The 22,914-nt window shown below is 36.6% G+C and overlaps 2 protein-coding genes across 2 annotated transcripts in view; both read right to left on the bottom strand.

The window, feature by feature from the left end:
• Positions 1 to 2,578: 2,578 nt before the first annotated feature.
• Positions 2,579 to 3,889, bottom strand: LOC107553106 (sodium/hydrogen exchanger 5-like). The gene has a single exon (XM_016235231.1). The coding sequence runs from the start codon at positions 3,887 to 3,889 to the stop codon at positions 3,275 to 3,277; it is 615 nt and encodes a 204-aa protein (XP_016090717.1). The 3' UTR covers positions 2,579 to 3,274.
• A 184-nt stretch (positions 3,890 to 4,073) lies between these two features.
• Positions 4,074 to 22,914, bottom strand: part of LOC107553066 (sodium/hydrogen exchanger 5-like) — a 19,952-nt gene continuing 1,111 nt past the window's right edge. Inside the window, 12 exon segments of the mRNA XM_016235154.1 lie at positions 4,074 to 4,238; positions 4,241 to 4,282; positions 4,413 to 4,539; positions 5,507 to 5,598; positions 7,226 to 7,269; positions 7,272 to 7,351; positions 7,454 to 7,524; positions 12,430 to 12,632; positions 12,979 to 13,199; positions 14,815 to 14,992; positions 15,087 to 15,165; positions 18,585 to 18,736. Of these exon segments, the coding sequence (XP_016090640.1) occupies positions 4,092 to 4,238; positions 4,241 to 4,282; positions 4,413 to 4,539; positions 5,507 to 5,598; positions 7,226 to 7,269; positions 7,272 to 7,351; positions 7,454 to 7,524; positions 12,430 to 12,632; positions 12,979 to 13,199; positions 14,815 to 14,992; positions 15,087 to 15,165; positions 18,585 to 18,736 (1,436 nt within the window). The 3' untranslated portion in view covers positions 4,074 to 4,091.

The raw sequence follows: 22,914 nt of genomic DNA, 5'->3' as shown, positions 1-22,914 counted from the left end.
AAAAAAAAAAAACATATTCAAACCATTTAAATGTAAGAGTTCAGTCTTTGCAGGTTAATCAATAGGACGCATATTTACTTGCACTATTTAATTAAAACGTGTTTTCTCATTTTTGTGGAATTGACGACATGTAAGACAGCGATGATTGTATCGTTACCTGAGGTGACACGGTAAACAAGTCGACAAGTTGACAGATATCCAAAACAAGTGCAACTTCTGTAATCCCAACTAGCTGCATTGCTAGTTAACTATTAAAACCATGTAGGTTGTGGTTTAATACGTTGCATATTTATCGTTTAACAGATGCTTCTGACTCTACATTCCGAATGGATGATGCTCGTTCTAAGCAGCTGTCGCAATATTAACGCGCCAACTTCCCAAGCGACCTATCACTAGGCGGAAGAATTTATATGCTGATTATTTTTAATAATAAATATTTTATTTTATTGTACGCTTGGAGTATTAGTGTCCTTTATCCTTTTGATGCCGTTTTTATTTATTAAATATTGCCTCGCAGTAAGCCTTGAGAGAATGATTAAGAACACCCCTGGCCTATGGTATGCCATTGCAACATAATTATATATTATAACTATAAGCTAAAAGGACAGTGAAAATGTAAATGTTGAAAATGAGTTTTTACCCCAAAATCTGTTCTGAGCCTGCTGATTTGCAATATGACACATTATTGTGCGTTATTGTAAGTTTGTTTTATTGTGTGTTATTGTAAGTTTGCCAAATTATTGCAACAAAAAAAAGTATGAAAATATTTTTTTCATTGTGTGTAGGATATATAAAATGCAAGCTATGAATTTATCCTTAAAAACAGGGAAACTGGATATTTAATTTCAAAGTTGTTTTGATGTCATTGATTTTCACTAGTGTCACTTCCATTACAGAATGTTATCAAGCTGAATACATAATTTAATATGTGATGGAAATGACATTTGTTGGTTCAGGAAAATGACAGCTAAGGAAAGAAACAGAAAAAAATGACAGAATTCACCTGTGGTGATTGTACCAGTGTATCTACTGTTGGATGCTATCAGATTAATTACATTTGTAATTTAATTTCTAGAACTCAACAAAGCCTAAAGTGCACATAGAAGCAGTTATTTATGAACATGACCAGAGAAATCTCAAGATTACTTCTGAGGGGCAACAACAGAAAACCCTGATATTTAGTCAGGTGGGAAAATCACTTGGTGGAATCGGTTTAAAGTCTCTACATTCAAATCTAACCTTTGTTCTCTCGCCAGTGACTTCATTGCTGGCTGAGATCTGTTTCAGCGCTTGAGGAAGAGAAAATGGCACATTAGCACATAAATGCACTGTAGTCTTTTGAGGGCAGTCTAGGGAAGCCCTGCTTAAACCACAGGGACTCCTGGGTTGAAGGGGGAATTTAACTTCATTATTCACCAAAAGGTTCCCTTCACTGGGCCTCCTGAGGATCTACTTAAAACAGATGAAACACCAGCTGAGAGCAGCTTAATATGACACAGACTGGAATAAATATGTTTTTGTCTAAATTAACATGAAATGACGAGACAAACACTGGCGTGATTCAAAAGCGCTGTCCTCTCTTATGTTAACGTTATTCCAGGAAGCTATTCAAAGTCAATATTTGGCACACAGATACCTAATATAGATGCCTACAAAAATAAACACATATGGGATAAAAGAGCTTAAAATTCCATTTGAATTAAATGGGTAGATTATTTAATTCCAATTCAATTTCAATGGGGTCAAATGACTGGGGCAATATTTCTGCTAACACGACAAGCTCAAGTAAGACAACATAGCACTGAACCACTCCATACTGTTTACAGGCACAATAGACCAACACAGCCTCTTTCTCAACATCTACCACGTCCCTCTCAAGGCACAACAATCGTCAGTACATGCATAGATTTACACAGCAATACAAAACAATGGGACAGCAGGTTCAGCAACACCATAGGTACAACTGGGCTAAATTCTATTCCATTGTATGGTACAATAAGAACCTTAAAGAATGAAGACATGTGGTATAGAGCAACAGACTTGGAGTTAACAAAAAAAAGTATGGTATGTCTTTGTCATTGTCAGACAAATTAAAAGCAATTTTAGAAACAAAATTTACATCCATCTCAAGTCATTGTGCCTGCATACGGTAGATCAAGCTAAAACTCATTCAAATAAGTGCATTATATTATATAGATGAGTCTGTGCATTCTCTGTAAATTATTTCTGTAGACATTTTGCATCACATCGGACCTACAGTATTATTAGGCACAAGATTTGCACAGTGACAGTTTCCAAGCCCCTACTACTGATTAAGCACATAAAATTCTGATGATCCATCATTAATTATTCATGATTATAAATTTAGTATCATAGAAAATGAAGTAATGATGGGCAAAAATTGAATAATAAACATTAACATTATCCACTTTTGTTATTAAAACAGCTATGTATATCTTTGTACATTAAAATGCAGAGAAAGCAAAAGCATTGAAGGCATGAAGATGATACATAAATACAAAATAAATTAACACACCTTGCTTTTTTTGCAAAAACAGAGAACAGGTAATGTGCTGCATAGAAGCTTATATATCCTGTACATAGCTTAAATGCTCCTGATGACAACTATCATGAATTATTTGTCACCCAATGCTGTGGGTGTGGATTTGTTATGCATATTTTAGAGATAATGTCTGTGACTGAAGACATGTAGCCCTAACCTCATGTGCTCTGTGATGTGCAATAAGAAAATGTGTTACTTTGTCATCCCAGTCTGAAAAGGGAAGACCTCAGTACTACTCATTCTTGTTTTAAGATGGACAGGCTGATTGAAGATTAACGCTGTGAAGTTAAGAGTAACCATGAAGTGATTTTCTTTTCTTTCATGTGAGTGAATGAGTGAGGGAGGACAGTTTGACAGACACACCCAGTAGGCCTTTGGAATGTGGTTCAGCCTTATATATGTTCAATAGTTGTAGATTTTGACAATCACATATGCAGAGGTACATAATACAGGGCAGATCACTTCAAACTAACAAAAAAGGAAGTGTGAAAGGAACTGCCCTGTACACAAAGGAAATGGACCCTCGGCTAACTCTACCAACCATTTCTAAGCCCACGTAACATATTAGAGTTAAAAAAGAAGAACAAATGAATAGTCTCTTAGAAAGGAATTTACTGACTTAAAAAAAAAATAAGTCTGGCCTGAGGAGGTAAATGTCTGCAGTAAGATGATCAAGGGTCCTGAAAAGATAAAACAGGAAAGAGAGAGATTTTACAGTTGGGTCGGCCTCCTGCTTTGTGGATCCTCACCAGAAGGTGGCACTGTCACCAGACTTCTAAGATAAACACAAGGATTCCTTCTCTTTCCGGCGGATTGTGTGGCAGGTGGTGGCGGCGGCCTCAAAGAAGACAGGGGCTGCATTTCCTGCTGCTGCTGAGAGAGGGTGCCTTCCTCCTCTTTCTCCTTCCCTGTAGGGAACCTGAACTGCCCTGAACCTGTATCACTTCCTGATTCTGCACAAACACCACCACCACTTTTTCCCTTCGCAGGGGTCCGCACGGGTCCTCCCAGCCTCGAGAGGGCGCTAACACGTGGGTGCTGAGGCTCCGGAGGTGCTAGAGGAGAAGCCAGGCTCTCAAGAGAGGAGATGCTCTGGTTCCAAGCTTGCTGCAGGTCTATATGGATAATTTTAGTTGCCTCCTCGGACACACAGGGATGGAGGGAAACCATGCCACTTTTCCACGGCAGGTTTTTCTCTCCATATGTTGGCGATGGAGGGGCTGCGACCGGGCTCTGACAAACATCCAGTGCAGCTGGTACTGAAAGAAAAGAAAGAAACGCAAGAAGATACAGAGTTGTTGGGGATAAGAAACAATCAGTTCTCATATTTTCTTACCAAAATTGTGTTCATATCTCACCTGATTTTGGTCTCTCCTTTGGTCATGATACATACCAGTAACTACAAACATTTACATTGTCTCTGCATTGCCTTTGGGCAACTGACCTCACACACACACACACACACACACACAGACACACATACATGTCTGTCTTAGCCTACCTTGGCCTCCCCTCAGGTCCACCAAACTCAACATAAGTGTGTTCTGCTGCAGTTTTGAGCTCTTGCCTTTTTCTGACTGCGGTCCTTCTTGTGGCGCTTGTAGCGAGTGGATTTAAAGGACTCCAGACGGTTGCGCATATTCCTCTGGAACACCTCCCTGTCCTGTCTCTCTTTTTTTCACCCACTGTCATGAAGTGCCGACTGTAGTGGGACTGGTACTGCAGGAATAGAGAAGGAGAGGTCAACAGAAGCAAGCACATCATACAAAGTGTCACCCATTTCACTGATGCAATATAATGCTTGAGAGTTCTTCACAGTGAGAGGGTGAGTGTGTGGCAGGATCTGTACCCGTCTCCTGGGTTTGTAGAGGTTTCCAGCAAGTACATGATGTGTCTCTAGCTCTTCCTCTATTTTGGCTCCTGGCACTGTGTCAATCACCTGGAGGTCTAGACACACCCCACTGCCATTTTCTCTCCTGAGGGATCACACACACAGAGACACAGATAGACACAGACAGGAACCAACATGTATGTAAACACATGTATACTTACACCACAGATATGCACAAAATGTCTTCATCTGCCCCTGCACACACTGTCTACACACACTAACACACATTCAAAAAGATCTGAAAATAAGACAATGCAAAATATATTTTTAAATCAGTATTTTAGTCTTGTGTTGTCTCAACATTTTTAAAACAAAATACATTTCCTTGATATATTAAGTATTAAAGTTTGTAACGTAAGTGAATATACGTTTCAAATAGTTTTATATTGTTTTAAACAACTCTCTAATTTGTTTGTTACAGTTAAGACAAGATAAAAATAGTATCTGCCAAAGGGGTAAGAAAAATCAACCTCTCTTGATGCACTACAATACATTCATAATGTTATAAAAGATTTCTGTGTACAAAAAAGTATATTTATTTATATCTATAAATTAATGTGGTTTTTTTTTTTACTTTCTATTCATTAAAGGGGTCATATGATGCTGCTAAAAAGAACATTATTTTGTGTATTTGGTGTAATGAAATGTGTTTATGCGGTTTAAGGTCCAAAAAACACATTATTTTCCACATACTGTACATTATTAAAACTTTTATAAAGAATATCTCTGGATTTGAGACTTTAGTCTTTGCAACTTTACAGATCTTCTTTATGCACCAAGAGCTTGTAACACTCCAAAGAGAAAGGAAAAATTGATATCGCATCATATGACCCCTTTAAGAAATCCTGAAAAAACGATTGATAATAAAATAAATTTTTCTTGAGCACCAAATCAGCATTAGAATGATTTTTGAAGGATAATGGGACACTATTCAGTGGTGTACATTTATCTTATTTTAGGGAGATTCAAATGTTTTTACAGACAACAAGATAAAAATACTGATTAAGAATTTTTTTTTTTTTTGCAATGTCCTCAAACATAAACATACTCACAGGTAGTTGGTAACATTTGTGACCTCTGGAAAAGAGGTTCTGCTGGCCATGGAAGGCAGAGAGATTCTTGCAGAGGTCAACACATTCCCACCCTGAGAGAAAGACAGAGAATTCCCTAGATTCAAATACTAAACTCTATGCTTGATTCTGATTGGCTGACACATACAGTATTAAACTATTGATTAATGTTCCATAGTAGCTATCAAGTAGTTCCAGTTCAGTATCTTGCATCATTGGAAATAATGCACACCTGAGGTGGTAATACAGCCACACTGCAAAGTGCACTTACACCTTTGGTGTGCATTCATTTTCAATAATTCTGTCAATTTTGCTCCCAAAGTAGATGTAAACCAGCTCTCCGTTCTTCATTCTTCCTATAGATGGTTACCACAAATTACTCTGGCATACGGGTGACTGTTTAAAAACACAGTCTGTTCTGCACTCTTACATACGACCTCATAGTTCGCTGAAAATATATACTCAGTAAGCAAGTACAAACCTGTGGGAAAGACATGCAGAAATGTGACTTATGTACAGAAAAACGCGATTCTGTGCCTCTTTCACTGGGTGGTCCGAAAGAGAAAAGAGGTTTCTCTATCTATCAGTCTTGTGCTAATATTAGTTTGATAACTCCTCTCAGGAAGCCAAGCTCTAAGAAACTCAAGGGTACAGGAAATGATCTCGCTGGAGGATAAAAGTCCTGCATGACTAACGTTCCAGGTGTTTTTTTTTCATCTAGTACATTGTTTCTTTTTGTTCCAATGGAGGTGTGAAGAGGAGAGAAATTACTTAAATTACCTATTTAAGACAAACTGCAACCAACTTAAAAGAATCGAGTGGGAAATGTGTAACAATTATGACATGCATTTCTATACGTTCATATGAAAATATATTACATCAGTCTACTGGAGGCCCTTCGTTTTCTTTCCTCTTTCCCTCTCTCTCTGTATGATGCCATCTCTGAGTATTTTTGTAGATAGGTTTGATGTTGCAGCTGACAGGTATCAGATGCCTACAAAAGACCAGTAATGGCAGAGACACAGTGGCGTCAGGGTAACTAACAAAGAGAGGAATTATCCTCAGCTCTTCTCAAACGACTCTCTTGAGCCTAAGAAAAGTTCTCAGTGCTTCCTCTGCTCAATGCCATAATCCAGGGGCTTTCAGCACTTAAAGGTCCAAGGACCCCCAACCAGACTCTCGTCCAACCCAGAGACCCCCCAGCAAAAAAAAAAAACTAGTATAACTTTTATTAAGAACATTAACTAACATTACTAATAGTTAATGTTCATTCAAAAAAAGTAAGAAATGAAAATGTATTGAAAATCTTGGCTATAATCCACAACTGTTAGTGAGTCCGAATGAATGACTTTTACAGAGTGGACACAGATGAAAATAGAAGTGGGTTTTTTTTGCGGTTTTATTGTTGTATTGCGGTTTTTACCTAGTACTGATTTTTGAGTGTGGGCACCATCTAGTGGTCAACAATTTCAGTACAATAATAATACAGCATAGAACCCTTACAAAAAAGTGCCATGGTGAATTACTGCATGTCCAAATGTAAAACCGCAGCATCATACATGACAGCCTTTCAGGACAGCAGTGTCTCAACACTACCATGTCCAAAAAATGTGATGGTATCATTCAACTTTTTTAACAAGACGAGCAATACCTGATCTGACAAACCACCTACATGATAAATGGCTACAGAAAGACTCTTACCTGATCAATGACACTGATGGCATCTCTGATGTTGATTTTCTGAAGGCCTCCCACAGTTCACTCTTATGGTACACAGACTTTCTCAACAGCAACTTACTCAAATAGTTCTTGTCAAATTGCTCCCACCTAAAGGATAAAAAACAATGATTCTTAATTATTTTCTGCTCTTGTATTTTGACCGAGCACATTTCTCATCATGAGAATAGATGCAGTATAAGTGCCACTCACTTGTCCCTCCAATGATGATATCCATTCAAACCAGCAATGTCCTTCACAGCTGTCAGAATGTGGTCACAGGCCTGAAGACAGAGGGACAGACAAGTTCAGTGCTTCTCTATGTTATTGATGGCTATTTTACTTGAATTATCTTCATCTCTGCATTTAGATTGATTTATTAGTTTATTTCATGTCAGCATCCAAGGCTATTTTGACAGCAAAAATAGGGAACATAAAAACAAATTAATACAAATATTTAAAAGGAGATAAGGGATAGACAAACAGGATAAAAATTCCCATACAGAAAAATAAAACGTATAAAGGATTTTTAGGTGCTAGTAAATTAACTAGACATTGCCAACTGGGGAGCAGTTCAGTGTTGAAAGTTCATTGAATCTGGTTGGTCTATTCACCTTATTTAAGCTTATTCAAGTTGCGATGGCTCATATTAGTCTAAATGCAATTTCATGTCAAATTAGTCTTGCATTTCTGAAATTCATTTGTCACCCCAATTTAAAAAAAATGCTTAATGCAAGTAAAATTGTTTAACATGGAGTTTATAAAAAAAATCACATGTATGTTTGTGTTTATGTATTAAATTCTGTAAAGTGGTGGTTCCCCTCCTTTTTGTCAGTTTGAGATGAGAAAATCTGCTGACTATAACTGTAACAGAATGTGTGAATGACATGAGACAATGACTATAGGAGTAATATCAATATTTTAATTACTTCATGTTGTCTGTTGGAGTTTCTTGAGCACAAATTCATATCAGTGTGTCCACAGCATGAAGATAAGAGCTAATGGATATATGAATGAACCACTCCTTTTAAAAAGTCTACCGACATTTATGGCATCCGCTTCACACATTATAATACTCATGATAACTTTTGTTAACTCTACAATAAGTAAATTCACTTGTCCAGCTTACTCTTTGACAGTGATGCCATAAAATTTACAGCACTACCGTGAAAAAAAATTAAATAATAAAATAACAATACAAAAGGAAGTTCAAACTAAATTATAATGATGGCTGTGTGCTTGTTTCTCTGGCACATAAGGTGAATACAACTCTAAATCTTTAGAGTTTGGGAAACTTCTATTCTCCTTTATTTTCTCAGAATCTCTCCTGTATTATTTTGTATCTCTTCTGTCAGCTCAGCTACACTACAGTCTATCTTTAGCCCAAGGTTTTAGAGTGCTCAGCAGGTAGCCTTGAGTCCCAGAGAGTGCATGCACCAGCAGGGTGTGTAAGGCCTTCAGAAAGAGGATGAGGTAAATGGCAAGGGGCCGTGTGACCTCTGCCTATGTGTGCACATTTATTTGTGGAAAGGCAAAAAAGAGCTCTGATGGTTAATTAATTGGAGGGAAGAGTCTACCGTCAGTCTGTCAGTCGCAATGCTGCTGTTTCAGTCATCAGATCACAAGCACTGCACAGATAGCAAGGTCAACATCATCACTCACAGGCAGTCAGGCAGGGACAGAGGGAGACAGGTGAGGAGAAACAGAGACAGAATAGAGGCAGGAGTTACAGCGAGAGTATTGGAAGAGATATTGACTTTTCGTTAATGGTGGGTTTTCTGTTTGTGCTGCGAGGCACTTTCAACCATTTCACTAAAGGCTTGATGGTTAAACCCTGGGAGGAAAGATTAGGAAAATGTCAACAAATCAGACAGAAGGAAGCCTCCAAAGCTTTCAACTTAATATCACAGCTCATATGTGACCCTGGACCACAAATTAGGGTCATTAGGGTAAATTTTTCGAAATTAAGATTTATACCTCATCTGAAAGCTGAATAAATCAGCTTTCCATTGATGTATGGTTTGTTAGGATAGGACAATATTTGGCTGAGATGCAACTATTTGAAAATCTGGAATCTGAGGGTGCAAAAAAATCTAAATATTGAGAAAATCGCCTTTAAAGCTGTCCAAATGAAGAAATCTTAGCAATGCATACTACTAATCAAAAATTACGTTTTGATATTTACAGTAGGAAATTTACAAAATATCTTCATGGATCACAACATGATCTTTACTTAATATCCTAATGATTTTTGGCATAAAAGAAAAATCTATAATTTTGACCCATACAATGTATTTTTGGCTATTGCTACAAATATACCCCAGCGACTTAAGCCTGGTTTTGTGGTCCAGGGTCACATATTTCTAGAAGCAGCACCAAGTCAGTATTTTTGGTCTTTTAAATAAACTTTTTACCTAATTAAGCAGTATCACACTAGCATGCTGTTTTTTGAAATGCTATTTGAAATTCGTGAAATGCAAGATATTTTGTGAATTTTTGCTCTGCCAATGAAAGAGGTTTTAAACGAAGCGCAATCATAATCAACGTTACGCTTGTCTGAGGAACACTGAATATATCTTTATGAATATATTATATATAATATATATATATATATATATATATATATTTGAATGAATTGTTTTAGTGAAATTAGGGGTGGGCAATATGACCAAAATCTTATATCACGATAGGAGTAATTTTATTTCACGGTAACAATATATATCACAATATAGTTATTTTTGCTTTAAATAAGATCTTTATGATATCAACATTTTTTTGATGCCATAGAAATTTCATAATTCTTGTCACCAGTGTCAATTTCACACAAAAATAATACTTGCCTAAATTAAAAAACACAAAACAAACTGAAGCTCACTGAAGACAAGTAAACAGTCAGCGATTAAATAAGAATAAGAAACTAATTACAAGCAATAGAACAAAAAAACACAGTTGAACAAATAAATAAGAATTGCTACACACATTGTATAAAGTAAAAACACTGCATATTCTTCACTGTGTAAATTAAATATATATTTCTTCTTATTAAAGTTACAAAGGTGATTTAGTCAAGAGTAGTGAGAGATTTTTTCCTCTTTTGTTGTTTAATTAACATGAATGACAGACAGTAGGAATATTAGACTGCTGTCACTTTAAGAGATGCCTGGATCCAATATACTGTTACACATGTGTTTTCTTTCTCAACTGTTTGCTTTCACTTAAGACCTAAATTACTGCGTTTACGAGGATACTTGTAAAGATGGGCATTTTGACACATACAAATGTGTGTATTTAACCGTTCAAGGCCTATAAAGTGGCAAAAATAACTCAGTTCAATACTCCCGTGCTCTTTGAGCACTGTCTTCATGTGCGCACGCCTCTCTGACAGCGTTTTCTTTCGCTGCTGATTGCGTTTCAATGGCTTAAAATCACTTGTTTTTAAATCACAATGCTTAAAAACACGTGCAAACAATAAGTTTCCGTGACCACGATAGAGACAATAGTCCAAAATCTCTACCGGTTGGCCAATTTCTAAAAGTTAATCGTCGCATTTAATTGTACTGGTACTCTTACTATTTCTACCACATTTGAATAAGGAAAAAAGTAATAGTAGTATGCTAGTATGAGGTTGTGAATTCAGCAACTGTTTTCAAATGAATTGGTTGAATGAATGATTCAAATGACTCACTCAAAAAGAAAGCGTCTGAATTCAGAATCCTATCATACTACTATATAAATACTACTATTACTATTTCTGCCATATCTAAATATGGTAGAGATAATACGAGTAGTATGTGATGTCAAATTCCGCCAGCCGCTTGCTTCGGTCCAGAATGAATAATTGGTTTTAAACGAATAGTCTAAATCAGTGGTTCCCAACCCTGGTCCTTGAGGCACCCCAACACTGCACATTTCACATGTCTCCTTAATGAAACACACCTGATTCAGATCATCAGCTCATTAGTAGAGACTCCAAGACCTGAAATTGGTGCGTCAGAGAAAGGAGACATGCAAAATGTGCAGTGTTGATGTGCCTCCAGGACCAGGGTTGGGAACCACTGTGCTAAATGAATGAGTCAGTGACTCATTCATAGAGACACTTATTGGCACCTACAACACTAGCATATCAATGTATCCTGCAGAAAGATTTGCTGAAAAACCCTCAACACTAATACCCATACTGACGGTGTCTCCAGAATGAATAATTGGTTTTGAACGAATAGTCTAAATCAGTGGTTCCCAACCCTGGTCCTTGAGGCACCCCAACACTGCACATTTTGCATGTCTCCTTAATCAAACACACCTGGTTCAGATCATCAGCTCATTAGTAGAGACTCCAAGACCTGAAATTGGTGCGTCAGAGAAAGGAGACATGCAAAATATGCAGTGTTGATGTGCCTCCAGGACCAGGGTTGGGAACCACTGTGCTAAATGAATGAGTCAGTGACTCATTCATAGAGACACTTATTGGCACCTACAACACTAGCATATCAATGTATCCTGCAGAAAGATTTGCTGAAAAACCCTCAACACTAATACCCATACTGACGGTGTCAAAATGTATATTATTTATATATGTATTATGTATATGTATTTAATGTTTTAATAAAAAAAAAAAAACATAAAACAAAAAAATAAACAATGCTGTTTTTCCACAACCTGTTACAGAAAAAGAAAAAGCATACTTGTCTAACCAGCATGCATATTTGTGGAATCTGTTGACAGATTAGTTCCTAACCAACGTTTGACAGTATATCCTGATGATTGCAGCAGTCAAATATACTGTGGCATGTTGGATACACCAATATGACAACACACACATAGACACTCTAGAGATTCTGCAGCCTTAAATAATGGCTGAGATTGGAATAAGGTAAAAAGCCTAGCCAGATGGGCACATCACACAAACACATTTATACATAGGCAGCACCATCAAAATCACTCCATTCATCATAATGAGCATCTCTATGTCAGAGCAGCTTCCGAAATAACAGCAATTTGACACAGCAGTGGGGAAATGCCATCCCTGCAAGGCAATAATCAGTAAGTAATAATAATCAGAGCCTGAGGAAAGATGAAACAGAAAACAAACACACACTTTTATCAACACATAATGATTCTGTAAAGGTGAGAGGAGAGGGAAAACATGAATAGGCAAGAATACAGAAAAAATTTATATCTAAAAGAGTTACCTGAAACATGACTGTGAAGAAAACCACAACTATGGTTGTTGCCACAAAGTAGTCTTTAGCCTTCACCTGTTCTTTATCTAAAAGTACCACCAGAGCAAAAGCCACAGCACCTCGGAGACCGCCGTATGACATCATCACTTGATCAATCTTTTCCAGGGGAACCAGCCTGAACCAGTTCAGGAACCAAGTCTGTCCTGCAACACCTGCAAATGACATGTTTGAGCAAATAAATATGCCAACTGTTAGAGCTGAGGCCTTTGTAAATGTCTAGTGCAAGATTAATTTAGCATCTCAACCCATTATAAAACTTCACAAAAGAAGTTAAATGAAAACTAGATGAATGTACATGGTACGTTTTCAGCTTTCATGGTTTAGGAAAATCCAAAGTGAAAGTTAACTGTGAAGCAGAATATGCTATGAGTGAGGGGTTTCAATTAACAGTTCTCTTTTTGTTTTTGACTTCAGTAACCAAAAAGTACCAACAATACAATGTGACTATCATGTTTTTTGAAAATCACGGTATAGAATAGAATAGAATAGAACTCTCACCCACAGCCCTGAAGACTAAGATAAATATGAGTGTGCTGACAACAAGGCCAGTGTCCCAGGCCCATTTGGACTTGTCCACAGCGGAAATACCCAAAAAGATGAAGATGATCGTCTCTGCAATGCTGGCCAGGGTTTTCATGGTGTACTTCACGGTGGTCCGGGACTTCTGGGATATATTGGCCTCCACATACTTGTTGTAGCCAATGCCGCAGAAAGTCATCCTGTTATGAATCAACAATGCCATTAAGAGGCACGGATATTATATAATGACGATAAAATACAACATATGTATTTTTATTCAAAGAAAATATATAAATACATAAATATAATTGAGTTTACAGTTTAACAGAGTGGTTGTTAATCTTTGATATAAATTGTGTGGACCTTTGTATCGACGTCTACATTTAGACAAAGATATGAGATATCCCCATATTTACACTCCATATACATAAATTAGGGCTTCAGACAGGAATTACGCTTTGCTCAGAGTGCTGTTTTATTTGAGTCACTCTGCATTACTCACAGAACAGACCAGAAACAATGAAAAGTGCAGGATTATAATGATGAGATCACATTTATATCATCCAGTCACACATGACCTTTTTACCATTTTCTTTCAATCCTACGGTTTTATTTCAATTCAATCTAATATAATTCAGCCGCTTTCTGTCTGTGTGCTTCGGATATGTACGCTCAGAAAACCGTATATCAGAAGTTTAAACTAATATGGTTTAAAATGCATGATTTCAGCGTGATAAACATGACAATTAGAACCAAAACAGATGTTTTTAGCAGATACGAGCTGTAATGACACAACTCTATTCTAGAAAAGGGGGCGGGGAGCTGCAGCTCATTTGCATTTAAAGAGACAGGCCCGAAAAACAGCGTGTTTCTCCTTCCACTCAAAATAGGCATTTTAAAAATGATTTAATAAATGATCTGTGGAGTATTTTGAGCTGAAACTTCACAGACACATTCTGGGGACACCAAATACTTATATTACATATTGTAAAAAGGGGCATAATATGTCTCATTTAAACTACATGTGAGAGAAATCATTCCTTCATATCTTGTAGTACTGATTCCTGTGCTTAAGGCATGTTGTATTCGAGCATGACCCTGCATCTTAAAATCTGTTCTAATGAGCAATACTAAAATGGGTTAATAATCGAATTCCTCTGCTCATAATCTCATTATGTGATTTATGACCCACCAGAAACTACTGAGATTTACGGGTCAGCACAAATGGTCTGAAAACAATCTGAAACAATCTTCAAATTGAGTGAAAATATTCATAAACAACATGTTTTCCTCATCATGTGAACAGACATCCAGCGCACATAAACAAACACACTCACCAGTTTTCATTCAATGTATCATTTATCCCTGACCCTGATGTTTTCATTCTCTTTTATTATGCTCCTATATTTCTCTCTCTTTTGCTGTAGTACTCTTAGGTATGAATCATTCCCTCTCTCTGCATTAATACTGTCATTTAACTTCTCACCGTTTTAAATGTCAGACACTACAGAGATTATCACACAGCTGCACATACACACAGCAATTTTTCTATCATGATGGGAACCTTCCATTGACTTCTGTGTTTTTTTTTTTACACTAAGCTAATGATATTTTCTATGCCCTATGATCACACAAATCTTTCTGGATTTCACAATTTCAGTCATATTTCATTTTGTGTATTATTCATCTTCTAAACAAATTTCATGGTCACAGTTTTAATAAAGATGCCGTTTACTACTACAGTATGTATGTAGACACTAATTTTCAAATAGGTCAAGTTATTCAGATGGGTATGCAAGCAGTGGCAACACTCACGATAGAATAGCGGACAGAGAGAAGAGTTCTGCCGTCAGGTAGGTCAGGTAAACCAACAGGAAGACGAACAGTGGCTCTGTGATGCGCACTTTCTTCATAAAACGAGTGACAAAGGCCAGAATAACAGCAAAGTTGAGACCAACCAAAGTCCCTCCAATACTGACAATGAGGAAGGATGCTGGAACAATTGCATGTAAGATAGAGAATAAAAAATAATTAACTCATTTAAATATTACACTCTAAAATAAACTATTTATACATTTTGTACTTACCAATTCCTTTAAAATAGTCTGCAGTGTAAACATTTCCTGGTCCCACTTCCACAAAGGATATGTACACTTTGTATAAGACCTGTTGAGAAAATTACAAATGTATCCCTGCAACACTATCTTGCCAATTTGGAACAAAAGTCTTTATTTTCTATCATAATCTATTCGAAAATGTAATTTATTCCTGTGAAGGTAAAACTGAATTTTCAGCAGCCATTACTCCAGTCTTCAGTGTCACACGATCCTTCAGAAATTATTCTAATATGCTGATTAGCTGCTCAAGAAACATTTCTTATCATCAATGATGGGTTAGGTTAGGTAACAGTTAACAGTTGTGCTGCTTATTTGTTTGGAAAGTGTAATGTATTCTTTTTCAGGATTCTGGTTCAGTTTTGATCATTTTATGTGTCCTTACTAAATAAAAGTATTCGTTTTGGTCACTCTTTATTTTGGGAACCAATTCTAACTATTAACTACAACTTTTGCCTCAGTAAACTCCTAATTTGGTGCTTATTAATAGTTAGTAAAGTAGTTGTTACATTTAGGTGTGGGGTCGGAATAAGGGTTCTAAAATATGGTCATGCAGAATAAGGCATTAACATGTGCTTTTTAAGTACTAACAAACAGACAATATGCTAGTAATATTAGCAACTAGTTAATAGTGAGAACTGGTCTTTAAATCATAATCTACTGACCCCAAACTTTTAAACTGTAATCAAGGCGAGTTAAAAATGACATTCAAAGCTAATGGAGAAAGTGAATGGACAGACTGAAAGTGCATCTGAAATTGTTCCTTTACAACTAATCTTCTAAAAAGGAGACTTACAACAGAAATCTTGCAACAACCCAGCTCAAAGAGCAGTGACATTAAGAGAACAAAAGATAATTATTATGGTTATTTATGATTATTTAATGCCATTTAAAGATATAGGTCACCAAAAATCTTTTATGTAATAATTTATTCACAAACCTTCTGCAAGACACAAAAGAAGAAGATAGGTAATACAAACAAATGGTGCCAACTGGCTTCCATTGTTTATGACAAAAATAAATAAATAAGAAATAAAAATATCATCTTCTATATCCCACAGAAGAAGAAAAAAGTCATACAGTTTTGGAATGCTCTAAATGCATCAAATGCACCAAAATGGTGAACTATCCCTTTAAGGGATAAAAATAAAATGTCAATATTGAATTTATATCATTCTGTGTGGAAAAATGTTGAACGTGCATAAGAGTCTCTGTCTCAGTCCAATCTAGTAATTCATAATCTTTGATTCACCCTTTGTGTTGGATGCATTTTTACAAAAATCACAACTGACATATAACAGAGCAACTGAAAACTATTCCACTACATGTTTGAAGACCTTTACAGAGTAAGTCTGGAACTGTTGTTCCTCACATAACCTGTGAATTCAAGCAAAAACGTGCAGATCCAGACAAATGACATTCTGGAATGGATGGATACGTCCATGCTTTCACATTCCAGATGGAGTGAGGTTGATGTTGTAGGGTAGATTAAAGTGAAGTAGGTGGGGAATGTGTTTAGTGATGAGGGGTCACTGGGCCTTATCCTCTACACATGGCTCAACAAGTGTGACAGCTACAAAACTAAGGGGACAGACTCGCATACAGTCAACCCATACCCAAGACTGCACATGGAAGAGCTTGATATTCTGCTGATTTGGAACCAAATTTAATCCCAACGACAACATATAGTATAAACAAGTAACACTAAATCAGTTTATCTCTAACTAGTAGCTACTGTATGTCCCCAGAGTCATTATATAAAAAATACAATGAAAATGGTTTGGATAATTCAGTGGCAATGTCTTAGCCTAAGTCATTTACTATCGATTGGCTCCTCCAGAGCAAGTAAATGACTTTTGGTTATGTTTTATAACATAATCATGTCAGCACTACAGCAGAGGGTTCTGGTGTAATGTTACCATAACATCAGAGATGCGACTGAACAGAGAGAACACAGAAGGATGCAGAGATTTTCCTCATCTCCCTTGAGCTCTCCTTGAGCCTTTTAAATCCCTAAGCTAACCTTAACTCTCATATGTCCACAAGAAATTAAGTAGGTCTACATATGTCAAAACACTCCAATATCAATTATGCCAGAATTGAGTGTCTACGTTACTTCAGATCTTTTCTTTTTTTAAATAAGAAATTAATACTTTTATTCACATGGAAGAGCTTGATATTCTGCTGATTTGGAACCAAATTTAATCCAAACGACAACATATAGTATAAACAAGTAACACTAAATCAGTTTATCTCTAACTAGTAGCTACTGTATGTCCCCAGAGTCATTATATAAAAAATACAATGAAAATGGTTTGGATAATTCAGTGGCAATGTCATAGCCTAAGTCATTTACTATCGATTGGCTCCTCCAGAGCAAGTAAATGACTTTTGGTTATGTTTTATAACATAATCATGTCAGCACTACAGCAGAGGGTTCTGGTGTAATGTTACCATAACATCAGAGATGCGACTGAACAGAGAGAACACAGAAGGATGCAGAGATTTTCCTCATCTCCCTTGAGCTCTCCTTGAGCCTTTTAAATCCCTAAGCTAACCTTAACTCTCATATGTCCACAAGAAATTAAGTAGGTCTACATATGTCAAAACACTCCAATATCAATTATGCCAGAATTGAGTGTCTACGTTACTTCAGATCTTTTCTTTTTTTAAATAAGAAATTAATACTTTTATTCTGCTAGGATGCATTAAATTGATCAAAAGTGACAGCAAAGCCTTTTTATTGTTACAAAATATTTTTATTTCAAATAAATTCTGTTCTAGACATTTCTACACATCAAAGCATACTGAAAAAAACTATTATGGTTTACATTAAAATATTAATATAACCGTTTTCAACATTGATAATAATAGGAAGCAGAAAATCAGCATCTTAAAATAATTTCTGAAGGAATAAGTAGGTCTACATATGTCAAAACACTCCAATATCAATTATGCCAGAATTGAGTGTCTACGGTACTTCAGATCTTTTCTTTTTTAAATAAGAAATGAATACTTTTATTCTGCTAGGATGCATTAAATTGATCAAAAGTGACAGCAAAGCCTTTTTATTGTTACAAAATATTTTTATTTCAAATAAATTCTGTTCTAGACATTTCTACACATCAAAGCATACTGAAAAAAACTATTATGGTTTCCATTAAAATATTAATATAACTGTTTTCAACATTGATAATAATAGGAAGCAGAAAATCAGCATCTTAAAATAATTTCTGAAGGATCATGTGACACTGAAGACTGGAGTAATGATTTTGGTGAGCATAAGAGACTTACTGACTTCAAACTTTTGAATGGTAGTGTATTTTCTCACTCACAGTGCTGGCCATTATTCCCTATGTTAGTCACACATTGCCAAAGCTTACATAGTACAAGCAATTTGTTTATAAATTAGGGATCGAAGCAAACAAGAGTCATACAGGGGAAGATGATTTAAAAAATGTCCTGACTCACCACAGTGACAGCATCATTGAGCAGTGACTCGCCAAAGACAATGATGAAGAGTGTCTCATTCACATGGACTTCTTCGAACACAGCGAGCACTGCTACAGGATCCACAGCTCCAAACAACAAGAAATCCATCAAACCTGCATTTACTTTTTCATCTGCACACACACAAGCTGCAGTCAATATTTACAGTCAAATTGACTGTAGTACTGCCCTAATGGTGTGGTGTAGTAGCTAAAGATCTGTAAAAGTAGGTTCCAACATTGTAAGCTGGGAGTCACCATAGTGCACTTGAGCAAAGAACTTTTTTTTTTTTACAAATTCATGTATGTGATGCATTTTAATAACAGATAGTAGTAGATATTATAGATACTTGGTGCATCTTTACTTTCATCCAAGTTTACTGCAGCATGGTAACACCCATAAAAGAATGCATAATGCATAAAAATGCATTAAAACGCAAAAGAATGCATGAAAGAATAAAACAAACCAAGCAACATGCAAAAAGCTAAAAGTTTCATGGCCCACAGCAGCCATACAAAATCATGTATGTGATGCATTTTAATAACAGATAGTAGTAGATATTATAGATACTTGGTGCATCTTTACTTTCATCCAAGTTTACTGCAGCATGTGCCAATTTTATAAACATGGTAACACCCATAAAAGAATGCATAATGCATAAAAATGCATTAAAACGCAAAAGAATGCATGAAAGAATAAAACAAACCAAGCAACATGCAAAAAGCTAAAAGTTTCATGGCCCACAGCAGCCAATAAGCCTCATTTAAAGAGTAGTTTATAAGTTGCAGCTGCTGTAATTCCATGCCATGGTTTCAAATGAATTGTTCCTCAACACCACTCTAACGTACAGTGCCTCAACTGTTTTCAGCATTGTTAATAAGAAATGTTTCTTGAGCTCAACACGTTAAAATGATTTCTATAGGACCATGCGACCCTGAAGACTGGAGTAATGGCTGCTGAAAATTCAGCTTTGCAAACATAGGTATAAATTACATTTTTTTAAATATTAAAATTGTTATTTAAATGTTCATATTATTTCACATTATTTTTGTGTGTGTTTTTGAGCAAATAAATGCACCATTGGTGAGCATAAGAGACTTCATTAAAACACTGAAAAAAAAAACATATCCAAAACTTTTGAATGAGGCCCTCCATAAATTACACTTGCCAATGTCACAATAAGGGGTAAATCCGTGCTGACGCCCATAATCTGTGAGACAAAAAGCATGTGTGTCTAATAACACCATAGTCATCTTGATAATGCACTGATGCAATGTTATGGCAGTACTATAATGATACAATAGTTTAAAGGTGCTGTATGTAATTTTCTGACTGTACTAAAACATAAAAACACCATAATACATTACTGGATAATCAGGAAATATGCTAATCTCACATACTTCATATACTTGTTTCTCTGAAAAAACAATGCTACAGCCAGTTATTCTACTTTGAAAATGGGCTTTCCGTGTCAGAATGTCTGTTTTTGTTTTGGCCTTGTGATTCTGCCCATTGACCCAACCATTTCAACTGCTAGCTGTCACTATTACATACTGCATCTTTAAGGATAATATAAAAACACTTTGCACACGGGGCAGCTGTGTCCACTGCCTTTTGTGTTTTTGTCACCTATGTAGGTGACATTCAGTACTGTTTTCTTAACACCTGTTCAGGCTGTACTCAGCACTTGAAGTCAGCTGAACACTGTGCGCAGGTGCTTCAGATAGTGCTACGTTCTCCAGATGCAAGACAAATATTCAGAGTGAATTTTGATGGTGTCACTGTGGCAATCGAATCATGGAGAAACAGATGATTGAGCTACCAGAACTAAATGATCTGATATAACTGCATGTCTTAGCCAAGAATACAAGCTGGAGGGACGCCTGAGAATCACCCACACATGCAAATACAGGAGGCAGTGCATTTTGTGTATGTACTTTATATGCGTGTATTTTCATGAATAAACTACACAATGTGTACCACAAAATGTACAGCGAGTTCTGTTAACCATTTTGTTCTCAAATTCTACATTCTTCATTCATTAATCTGTAAGTTGATTGTACTGTTATGGACAACATCACATCATGTTTTTCAAGTCCAGTTGAGAATTCTCTTGTGTTCTTAAGATATTTTTATAATGTACTTTTGGCACTGATCCCTGTGAGCTTTCACTTTACTACAGCACAACTGAACACAACAGACCTCTCCCATAAAGAAATCATTCTTATGAGTTGGATCTTTTCAATGAATCAGCTGAACCAGTTTACAAAAGAGGTCAAGCATAATTCACGAATAGCACAAAATCAAACGGTTCTCCAGTGAACTCACAAACAGAGAATCATCTCATTTGTAATGAGCCGAGAAAAGATGATTGTAGAAGCATTTGACCGATGCATTTTGGTGAAGAGATGCTAATCAAATAGCAGAAATGTTGCAAATGAAAAGTACTGGAAATAACTTGATGGCATTACTCATACACATGCAAAACAGTGCTTGTTTTAAAGGGACAGTTCACCCCAAAACAAAGATTATATTTTGAAGAACGCTGGGAACCAAACAGTTGGTGGTCTCCATTGACTTCCATGTATGGAAGAATAAAAATATATATATTCGTCGAAATATCTTCTTTTGTGTTCAAAAGGCTGCAAAGTCTGCATCAAACTGAAATGGGAAAATATGTAGCTACTGCGACATATACATCAGTATTAAGAAAGCGTAATAAAAAGCAATAAATAGCTACGTTTTAGAACAATATGCCACGCTAGGGACCGTGTGAAGATGTCATGAGGTACAAGAAGAACTGATTCGCTTTTTGAACCTGTTCTTCATAACAAACAGTTCGAAAGAACCGATTCGCTACAAGAATCGAACTTCCTAGCTAGGACCTGAGTCCTAGCCAATCAGAGCACGCAGCTTTTGGAAAGGTGCCGGATCGGCGGGAACACGGTGAGCTCACGGGGCACAGAAATATCTCGCGGGGTGTTACAGAAACCCACCACTAACCGCAAAGTACAGTACTGTATCTTTAACGCAGTATGCTTATCTCCTGTGCAGCTGAAAGCCCTTTTATATTAAAATGCCCCTGAGGAAATGTATGGGCTTTATTGCCATGGCAACCACCAGCGTCAGCCAGTGGAAAGGAAGCGCGGGTGGCTTGCGCTTTTTACGCACCGATTTACAGCCGTCTGCCGAACACGCAGCCCCGCAGCCCCGCTTTAATAAAACGCACTACACATATCAGGTCCTCAAGACAGTCACCTTTCCGCTTAGCGACAGTCCAACGGGTGAAAGTAAGCTCAGTAGAGTCTATATATCACAGCCAAAACAACTCGTTTAGTACACGAAAACATACATTATTATTACAGAACTTACGTATTTTCGCCACACTGGCCACTAAATCCAGCTGGCTATGATGTAAGGTGTTTGCACGTAGCTCCATTCCCACTGCACTATCTTGTAACCTCCTCCTCCTCCTCCTCCTCCTCCTCCTCCGTGCTGAGACGACGACTCTCCGTCCCGCAGCACAGCAGTCACAGAACCGGAAGTGAGGGGCGGAGTTATTGACAGCGAGAGAGCACGGTGAGTAGTCTGTAATGTTTTTGCTATCGTATGTTTAATAATGATCGTATATATTACGTTAAGCATTTATCTGCTAAGTACTTAATGTGTGCTTGGCTTTATTATCTTATATTGAAACTTGAATTTGTTGTCACACTTTATAGTATATAACTTTTTTATGTGGATGTTTGGATTTATTTTCGGATGCATGCTGTAATTGTGCCTTGTGGTGAAGTTTTGAAGACGTTTATTATTCATAAAAATAGTTTGCTTTAATTCCCTCTGTAATATGCATTGTTTGTGTGTTAATATTACCTTGTAGTTTAGTTATTTTAATCCCATTTGTCATCATTGAGATAATTGTGTGGCTTCATCTCTTGTAGAGACGTATAAGGATTCAGAGAGGTGACACACTACCTGAGCTGCAGCAGTGCAACAAGTGTTACAGCAATCACCAGCCGTGTTCTGCTTGACCAGCATGTTTAAGCCAGCCAAACTGGTCAAATTAAAAAGGCATCTTCAAATCCACTTCAACATGCAGTTGTCTGTGGAGGTATGAATATCTTGAGTTGTATGTTTAATGTACTCACAATTAATTATTGCATAATAGTTTACCTGTGTACTTATTTATTTATTTTAGACTATACTATACATGTTTGCAACCAGTTATTGGTGTGATTATTTAGTTTTTAAATAAGGAACAAGGAAGGTTTTTTTTGTGCTATTTACAGGAAGAACATTCTTATTTTTTTTT

This window comes from Sinocyclocheilus grahami, unplaced genomic scaffold (assembly GCF_001515645.1).
Source record: "Sinocyclocheilus grahami isolate Dianchi unplaced genomic scaffold, SAMN03320097.WGS_v1.1 scaffold464.1, whole genome shotgun sequence".
Classification (NCBI taxonomy): Eukaryota; Metazoa; Chordata; class Actinopteri; order Cypriniformes; family Cyprinidae; genus Sinocyclocheilus; species Sinocyclocheilus grahami.
Note: the sequence above shows the minus strand (reverse complement) of the source record. Positions and strands in the feature narration are given on the sequence as shown.

Bases quoted from the DNA above. Each gene is read 5' to 3' on its own strand.
- LOC107553106 (XM_016235231.1), bottom strand. From the start codon at position 3,889: ATGAGAACTGATTGTTTCTTATCCCCAACAACTCTGTATCTTCTTGCG.